Source organism: Bremia lactucae, linkage group LG6 (assembly GCF_004359215.1).
Source record: "Bremia lactucae strain SF5 linkage group LG6, whole genome shotgun sequence".
Taxonomy (NCBI): Eukaryota; Oomycota; class Peronosporomycetes; order Peronosporales; family Peronosporaceae; genus Bremia; species Bremia lactucae.
In genome coordinates this window covers 6,114,810-6,124,726 of record NC_090615.1, presented here as the reverse complement: position 1 = coordinate 6,124,726, position 9,917 = coordinate 6,114,810, and the positions used below count along the sequence as shown (strand labels likewise).

The 9,917-nt window shown below is 44.6% G+C and overlaps 1 protein-coding gene across 1 annotated transcript; it reads right to left on the bottom strand.

The window, feature by feature from the left end:
* Positions 1-6,807: 6,807 nt before the first annotated feature.
* On the bottom strand, positions 6,808-7,094 carry CCR75_000900 (uncharacterized protein; the record flags this gene model as incomplete). The annotated part of the gene is made up of 2 exons (XM_067959005.1): positions 6,808-6,951; positions 6,972-7,094. 2 exons carry the CDS (start codon positions 7,092-7,094, stop codon positions 6,808-6,810), a joined length of 267 nt encoding a protein of 88 aa, XP_067818523.1.
* Positions 7,095-9,917: the final 2,823 nt, after the last annotated feature.

Genomic DNA, 9,917 nt, shown 5'->3' with positions numbered 1-9,917 from the left:
ATTTATGGATAAGAATTCAGGAAATTACTATATAAATTAATTTCCTCCAAATATTATCTACCTTTTAGATAATATATTAATTAACAACCATTAAGTGTTAATTTCATGTAACGATACACCCCGTTACAACTAATATGAGCGCAATCGACGAGACAGACAGATATCTATAGGATTGAAAGTATCTTCGCTATTTTCAATTACCACGCCGTTTGACCTGGTGTGGGAACAAGTTGTAATGTCATGCACGCCGGCAACATGCATCGTGGGACTATAAAATGATTGCGAATGTTATCAAAACATATGTACAAAGATACGTCGACGCTACTTTAGTATGATGTCAGTTCAAGAATAACTTGACGGACATACAGAAGCATGTCGAGTACGCAAATAAATATTGGTAGATGCGAGCTCGAAATGTCGACGCCATTTTGATGTTGTAATCGTGAAAAATCGAGGTGTTAACCTTGAATCATTCTCTGGCTAGCACTGTGTTGAGCAAAATCACAGCCATAACATAAAAGCTGTTTTCGTGATTCTTGATCATCCACTGAGAAAGCAAAATGAGCTATTCCGCTTTCATATAATCAATAATGCAAAATTAATCTAATCTACGACATAGAAAAGTGCTCTTTGTTGTATCCATGTTATCTATTTCTAAAGCGCAACCATTTGGAGTTTGCGAATTATGACGACATTATACAATGACTCGCCTTTTTGAAATCGAATAAATACCTTGTTCCACCAAATTGAAGCTGCCGTAATAGTCTATATAGCTTACTAGCTATTTTTCATAATACTCATTTTTACTAGAGACAGTCGAAGACAATGTCGGCCTATCTCTCAACGAAGTGCACAAGTCCGTCGGTACGCAATGGACTATTTTTAAAAGTGAGAATTCATATGATTTCTTAAAGCTGGCGAATCTTGAACGAAGAATTTGTTTTCACTAAGATTATTCTGATAAGGCCGATGGCAGGTTAAACCATTGAGCGATCGTGCTACGGGCTAGCTGTGTTCTGTTATATACCTGTCAAGTACACTTAACGGGGAGGTCAATTACAATTACTACATGAGATGTAATTTGACCTGACGCTCGGATGAGGTTCACATAGTGACTCACCCTTGGGTATATGATGTACAAAGGTTTAATACATTGAGAGGGATGACGTCTGGCGTCATACACGAGCAAAGGTATTCGGAACGATGCGCTCGCCATGTAGAGATGCACATCTACGAAGATGGCATCTATTGATAAAGTAACAAGATTTAACGTATAATATCATTAAATATAAAACAGCCTTAAACTTACTTTCTAGATAACAAGTGCGCACGAGGGGACGGGCAACCGCTTTCGTGACGACACTTGTGCTAAGGTACAAAGTTTGTTGTGCGAGGTCGTTTCGGCGCCTACCAACTGCCTCGCTGCACGGAAGAGAAGATGGTCAAACTGCCTCCAAGCTGTACCCGAAGGTGTGTATTTTAGTGCAAGGTCGTACTAAAAGAGCCCGCATTAACTTGGTAGCACGTGTAGTCCTTCCCACGACCCGCCTCTCTAAGCGTATCAGTGAGGATCAGCCTCAATATTGATAAATCTCATTTCCCCCAACTCTTTGAACACCATCGGGAGGTGGCTGAGCACTTGGCGCAGGGACTTGTGAGCAAGCCGTGGCCAGGATCTTGGGCAGTCCTCCTAAGCAACATGTTGCTTAGTCGGACCAGGTTGAGGCTTTTGTGCTCAAACAGCAAATGGCCGTGTCCGATGCACAGAACCATGCTGCGGTGGAGTTTGTCCTTAAGACTTAGGATGAGCACAGGCGTGAGCAGACTCGGAATGATAATTTCAACAGGTTTGTTCAGACGCTCTCCGCCCGGCCGCATCAGCCACATTCGGATGGGCCCGCCCAAGCTCGATTGGACTGCAGCGCACACGATTGTCCACTGGCTGCTAGCCGTGAAGCAATGCGGTGTGGCGCAGCTCATCGAGGACGACACTCGGATGATGTCGTACGCCATGCCCCATTTGTGCGATAAGCTCTCAAAGTGGGCTTATCCGGCGCTTGTGGTGGACGATAAGGCGTTGCCTTCATAGACGATCTATTAAACAAAGATTCGCGCCATGTGTCAGCCGCCGAGCAACGAAGTGTTGCTTCATGTCCGCTTCTTTGCAGCGCGAAAGGCGAAGCGACCCCTTCAAGAATATGTGCAGGAGATACGCCCACTCTCGGTATCTTTTGTTGTGTGTCCGATATCGCACACACATCAAGGTGCCCTCGTTCATGAATGGACTGCGGCATGGCTTGTCGCGAGAGGCTCTTTTAAGTTAGGCGCCGTCGATGATGATAGAGGTAATTTAAACTGTTTGAGTTGAGAGGCAATCCTTCAACATGCAAGACGCGAGAGTTTTGCATCGACCACTGAGGGATTGGCAAATGCAGGAGCGCAGCAGAGGTGGAATGCCTTACTGACACGGACTCTGAAGCTACACCTTAGTTTAGAGTAATCGAACAAATGGTAGCATAGTCCCTGAGGTGCCGAAATTTCGGACCTGAACCCGGCTGGTCTATAGCACTCGAGAATGAGACTATGACCATGTAATACTCCTTCTGGTGAATCCCGATCACAGGATTTTGTAAGACTCGCGTCTCTTAAACAGAGACCGGCGATAAATGAGTCGCTTTGCCAGGATAGCAAGCGAAAAGAGGCGACCGTTCATGTAGCTAACGGCGCGATCGTAAAGTCTGAGTGGGTTTAAGTTGAATTCGCCTTCAGTTTTGGTAAGTTTTCTGTGGAGAGAAGCTCACGGTGCTAGGTATAGAAATCTGTATGACCTCATCCTAGGCATGCCATGGTTGGTAAGACACCAATAATGGATAGACTGGTGTGCATGCACAGTTGCTAGCTCTATGCAGGACACGGAAAAGGATGTGCTCCTGCAAGAGGCCCATGCAGCTGATGTCTTGTCGAACACAGTTGAAAGTGCGTTGACGGGATGTTAAACAGGTCAAGTCCTACTTAGCTCCTGCGGCTGCACTGTACTTGCTGATGCGGGGGTCGAAGCATTACCAGATCGCGGTGCTATGTTGGTTCGCACTGCCACCAGGTCGTATAGCGAAAAGCCGGACGATGATCTGCGACCAATAATATCTCTGGAGGAAGCGGCCCTGGCAGCTTGGATGATAATTGCCATCGTTTCCACCGTCTTCACCATATGCACGCACGACGCCGACACTCACTGTTATCATACCGGAACGAGCGGCGGCTGCGAGCTGGCATGCCAAGTCCGTGTTGCTTCGCGGAACGCGTCTTCAGCTTCTGTGCCCAGCTATCATGGAGCGAGAGGACGTTACGGTGGCCACGTCAGCTGGTCGTGATATGTTGCATTATCAAGTCCGTGTTCCAGTCAATAATGTGGGGCTAGCACGACCAAGTCATTCTGGCGTCAAGTGTTTCTTGCGCGATCACAGCGGGGACGCGTGGGTGCTCTCACGGAAGGGGAGCTTATTATTTTGACTTTTTCGTCTCAAAATTCGACACGGTCTCCTGTTCCGAACAATTCAAGCTGGAAACGCACATTTCATTTTTCAAAACGGCGATGTTCCTTCACCACTTTCGACACCCCAACGCGTTCCCGGTTTTTCCTGCTACTCGCCTAATCATTCGAGTACCAAATGAGTGTGGCGGAAAGGCAACTCTCACCTTGAGCATTACCGCGAGTATGCTGGTTTGCTCAATGCATCCCACCACGTCAGTTGGCTCATTCTCAATCATCTATGCGTGGCGGGACGCTTACGGCATGCCGCTTGCTTGGCTAGTCCTCTGGCGGCGAATACGGTGATGCTGCTTGCTGATACATTGTATATCCCACCGTATTATTCTGAAGAACATCCTTTATAGGAATGGGGGCATGTGCTTGTATCGTGGCAGCATTAAGCTAATCATAAGCATGTGCAATGCGCCAGTTACCATTTAGCTTTTTGACACAAATGTCGGTGTCGAATGATGAGATTTGCTTTCTCGTACCATTTCAGCCTCGTGCTTAGCACGGAAAAATCGTCAATGACGTCACACTGTTCCAATGGTAACCCCACCGTCGTGTAACACAGTATTTGGATCCAGGAACCAAGTCAATTTCATGACGGACACCTCTATCTGGAGGTAAAACCGATGGTGGATTGGTACATACCACATTTTGGCATTCCTGAATCAAGTAATAAATGGATCCGAAGTATTTTTTAAGGCTCGATAACGCACTCCGCGCACTAAGTGCAGCCTTTGTGCCCTCCAGGATGGCTCCATCCAGAAGCGACAACGAGTTTGTTGTATATTTGTTCGAACAATCATCATCTCAGATGAGTCACCAGCCTTTAAGGCTCAGCCGAACTCATCAACAGACATTTTTTCTAGCTCTAAAAGAGCATTTAACAAAGAGATTGCCTCAGGCTAACTTCTCCTTCGATGTTAACGGTCACACCATTTACAAGCGTGTGCAATTGCTCGCTCGTATCACTGTGTACACTTCGCTTCTCTGCTGTCTCAGAGTCGAGACAATACGCATCTTACGGGCCGGAACATCCACGTTTTCAAGTTTTCCAACATTTACTGTCTCTGTGTTAGAGTTATGTCCAATCCGACATTCGACGAGAAGTTATGTAACTCGAATTCCTTGTCCAGTGACTATTTACGTGCATTAGAAGGGTTTGACCCGAAATGCCCTGTCAATTTGCCAATAGTGTCGCAACTGACATGCCACCTCCACACTCAGCGGACTTAGACAAGCCACTCCAGGTGTCTCAGGAGCTTACACCCTTGATGACTCGGCCCGAGGCCTACAATGCTTTCAGCATTCAGTGATAACGAGTGTCGCTCGACGGTGTACGTGCCGTTCCATTCCCTTTCGGAGCCGGGCTCAAAACAATGTTTTTAATATTGGAGTCGACAGATTCGGTCAGTGATTCGCGCCAATCACGCTTTTGTAGCCTAGCGAAGGTGGGTTCATGACTCTCCAAAGATTTGCCAGGAACATTGCACGTTGCGCCTACCTCCAATCGATCCATGGCTCATAACGTTCAAGCCAGGCCGTGCCAAGGATGAGATCATATCTCGAAGCCTAATAAAGGACGAGACAGCGTTCAACACTGTCAAAGTCCAGAAACTTATTACTAAGTTCAACGGATTTTTGGTACAGTAAAACGAGTCCTAGTCGCTAAGCGAACAGTGATATATAATCTTCATACGCTATAAGCGCCTCAGGATATCGCTGATTGCGTTCAAGGGAACGACGTCGAGCATAATTGCAAGACGCCCCTGAGCCAATTAAAAATTGACCATAGCTTATCAAAACCCTTAAAAGTCGCCTGAGCGGTATAAGCGCCTCAGGATATCGCTGATTGCCTTCAAGGGAACGACATCGAGCATAATTGATAGACGCCCCTAAGTCAATTAAAATTGACCATAGCTTATCAAAACCCATAACAGTCGCCTGAGCGGTTCACAACCCAGGCTTGTACTCACGCTCCGTGCCATTACGTGCAGAGCTAATTGGGGCTCGGTCTTGTTCTCTCTCACTTCCTAGAGGTCCAACATAGCCTAGGTCTCCCCCAGCAGGGCGCCGCGCCTCAACTGGGTATTGACGTTTTCCCGCATTGTACCAGATTTCTGGTGTAGGTCGGGATTGTTGCTCTTTCGAGCTTTGCGCGCATTGGAGCGCGTAAATCTATACAACTTACGCCCGACTTGCGCGTAAGGAGCAAGTCGGCCGTAAGTTGTTAGGATAGCGTTAAGAGCAACTCTCCGAACTTAACGGTGTATTTTCTTTTCTTAGCTTCTATCCCTGCTGTCCTATTTGCCGACTGACCTTACAAAGTCCATGAGATGTGGTTCATGTCCTTACGTATACAGCTTACGTATAAATATACTACTAACTTCTTCTCACACGTCGTGTCACCTACCTGCTTAGACACATGCTACTAACTTCTTCCTATACCTCGTGCCTCCATATACTCCTTCCCACATGGGACCGACCACACCGTCACCTAACGGAGCATTGAAGTATAACGGATTTCAATACGCCGACGATCGACGTAAAGCACGTATATCTGCTACAGGTGGTTTAACCTGGAATTGCCACGCCCACGAGTATACGTTAGTGTCGTAATCGGCTACTTGACAATGTTTTTGCTAACATGTCAGCGGGTTCATCTCAGAGGCAACCTTGGCAACAGTCAGCTTCCCTTGCTTCACCATTTCACGAACGAAATCCCAATTTACTCGATGTGCCTTGTTCGACTGCTGTAGTTTGCATCTTTGCACATTATGAGGCTACTTGAGCGTCGGTTGACATCTATACATGAACATTTAATGCACGACATTGCCTCGAGCACTATATTCCGCAAGCCTATTGCTTCTATGGCTAGAGATAGCCATTACAGCCTGTCGATGTGCGGCCCATGATACAGCTCCCCCTGATAGTGTAAAAATAAATCCAGTCACACGCTTTCTCGTTTCCGAGTCATTCCCCCAGTTGCTGTCACAATATCCGTGAATGTGAAGTCCCCCCCCCTTTGTTACCGTAGTGCACTTGTAGACTCTTTTTTTGTGACTAGGTTTCATAGGAGGTTACCTTAGAATCCTTTTTACAGCATCGCAATGCCAAGTACATAAGACTTTCAATAGCTGCACGATAGTCAACTCCAACAAGTTAGTTTTTTTCTTGAAGGCTTCTCCCGGATAAAACCGTGCGTTCGATTCCATTGGTATGCGGCAAGCATGAGCCTGGGCTAAACCGTATCGCTTAAGCACATCATCGCACTATTTGTCTGGTGTATAAATCTCGTCTTTCCTCTGCTGAAGTTCAATGCCTAGATTTCGGGTCATCGAAATTGAGCCGAGTTCAAAAAGTGCATCATGACTTGATTTGCAGTTCGTTGCTTCAATCACATCATCATCGTAGAGCTATTGCCCCTGTGACGTACCCTCAAGTATAAGCATGGTTCAGTCTGAGTACCAGTGTGACCAATGTTCTTGAGGACAACGTCAAGTTCCTCGTTCCATTCTCTTCCAGATTGATGGGGGTTATACAATGCATTGTCTACCATCCATACGGTTCCTCTATTACATAGAAAGTCAGGGATATTGTTCACATGTTATTTATCTTCAAATCTGCATTTAAATATGCCGTAGAGAAATCACCTGCGTATAATTTTAGGCAACTCCGCTAACAGGGCCAGCAGTAGCCGAAAAGAGGCCATCCTAGCTACTGGTATGTTTCGTGATAGTCGATCCTAAAATGTTGGTGGTTCCCAAGTGCCACGAGGCGAGGACGAAAACGTTTAACATGTCCGTCAGTGTCGGTTTTAACTTGAAATCGCCACATGGTTTATAATTCTTCTCTTCTCTGGTAAAGTGCACTATCAGCACAGTCAGTGCCTGTTCCAAGTTCATAGACGTTTTTAGTTCTTCTTCGTTAGTTTCATCGGTGTCCGTCAAAATGTATCATTCTGCTTTATCGCATCTTATCATCATCTTATATTGTCACATCATTTGTCTCATTGCTTGCATGTTTTTCGCTGCATGGTTTGCAACTACTAATGCCGATTTCGGGCAAATCTCTGACTTGGTGTTTGGTGATGTAGCACCTATAGCTTATGTATTATTCATGATATCATCACTGCAGTCATCGTCTGATGAAACGTCAACTTGGAGCGGTAACTCTGACTAAAAAGGAGAAAAGGAAAATTTTTAAACAGTATTTATAAACAACTTTCAAGAAATTCATTAGAAGCTATTTTTAATGTAAATTCGCGTAATTTTTTTCTTAAATACAATCTTTATTCATGAAGGCTTTCTTGTCGAGCGGCCACTTCCCGAAAGCTCAACAACAATGCGTACACCGGATGAGGATTGCAAACACAACAGAGACGTCAGACTGCCCGGAATGGCAACGTTAAGTTTCGAAGATTGGTACGATAATGCCTCTGACGATGAAGATAAGATGGCAGACATTGATTGTGATGATAATGATGATGATGAAACCAATGACGGCTGCGGGAGATGATCAAGAAAAAAATATCTGAAAATTTATTAATCAAAGTTAAAATAATTAAAAATAATTAAAAATAATTAAAATTATGCTTATAGCTTAATTGGATAGAGTATTAGATTGCGGATCTATAAAATGAAAGTTCGAATTTTTCTAGGCGGAATTCTTGCGCCGAATCATCCGCATTCCGATGCGATGAAACAGCAGTCGCAACGAATTAATTTTGCCCGCTTGCGTGTGAAAGGAATCTTGGGCGGTGCTGCACCCCCTGTTCTTCTCACAACGCTAATTCTGCTAGTCCATTTGAGACTAGCGAAGAAGCCTTAGCTGGTGCTCCCTACGGTGCGACCAAATATGACGCCCTTTGAGAGTATTGCCACTTATATGTGCGATAAGGAAATGTGCAATTATGTGGTGTGTCTATCTTTAAGGGAGGTGTTCTCATCGATGCGTGCATCTGCAGCAAATCGGGTCATGTGTGATTCTGGTATGCAAAAGTTTGGATCTAGCTGTATTTTCGCTATATCCGACCACGTATCCAATTGTTGCATTTTAATCACACTTTCTTCTTTGAGACGATACTGGTATATGAATGTACGCAATCGCGCAGAATGTCCGAACATGTTGCACATCTGGCCGTCAGACATACAAGCACTTGTAAGGGAATTTCTTTATTGCCTTTATATAAGTCAGATTCTTGATGTATACAGCGGTACTAATAAAATCAACCCATATTGACTTTGGAAATCCAGACTGTAACATCATTTCTCGGACATTTCAACTGTGCTTTGATGAGTTCGTTCACAGAGTATCAAACGAGTAGAATTCGGAGGTACAGGGCATTGTCCGATAATATAATTTTAAATCGCGTTTATACTTGACGCTAAGACCATTATGTGTATCTTTAGATATGTGGGTTTACATCTGATGCTTTTTTCGTAACTGCGGGATATATAGTCACATACCTGCGATAACCATCGATAATAATAAATACTGCTGAAATTGTGTTCCATCATTCCTAAGAGCGATTAACAGGTCAGCATTTATTAAGTCATTTGGACCACTAATTTGGTGGGAGAGCGACTTCGTTGACGGCTTTTGCCTTTGCTTTGCCAGGTGACATATTCCACAATTTCGGAACACGCGATTTTACAACATCATGTCTTTGACCAGGCTGTGATCGACCATGGACTTACCGTAACTTGAACTCACATGTCCTAGGCGCTCGTACCATTTTTGCAGGTGGTCGACCCCACCAGCTTTGATTAACATGCTTATTCTTTCCGTTTCAGTGTTTAGTATGGACTTCTGCGCTATTCATCGTGGTTTTCATGCTGGTTATATACCATGTTTACTACGTCCATGCCATCTTGGCTCAAAGGCGCAGTCAGTACCAAACGATTACTCCACCAAATTAGAATTTCCTTTTCACATCGTCAATAATCGACTTCGAAACGTTGGTGCTCTAGCTGGGATTGGAATCCAGGTTTGATTTTGCTCCTTCGACATAAAGGACATCTTCCATATTTTTCTGAACGTGTCATCGTCTACTCTGGTGTTAGGTTCAACACATGCGATCCCAATTGGTCTCGTCAAAAATTCAAACGCACACCCGCTAATGCCAAGCTTTTTGTCACGATTATTTTTTTTTCTTAATTCAAAAATATAGATTTACTTTATACAGGACACGTGCGTGTTACTGGCACTATCAAGGTATCATGACGGATTCTGTACATTCATGTTAGTCACTGACTCAAATTTAGCTCTTTTTCGTCTAGTTTTTGCCACTTCACTTTCATCACATTTGTCCTTCTGCTTCTTAGTCTTTATTACTATCCGGGATATCTTTACCTTCTTTGATGCATCTGGGCTTACGTAT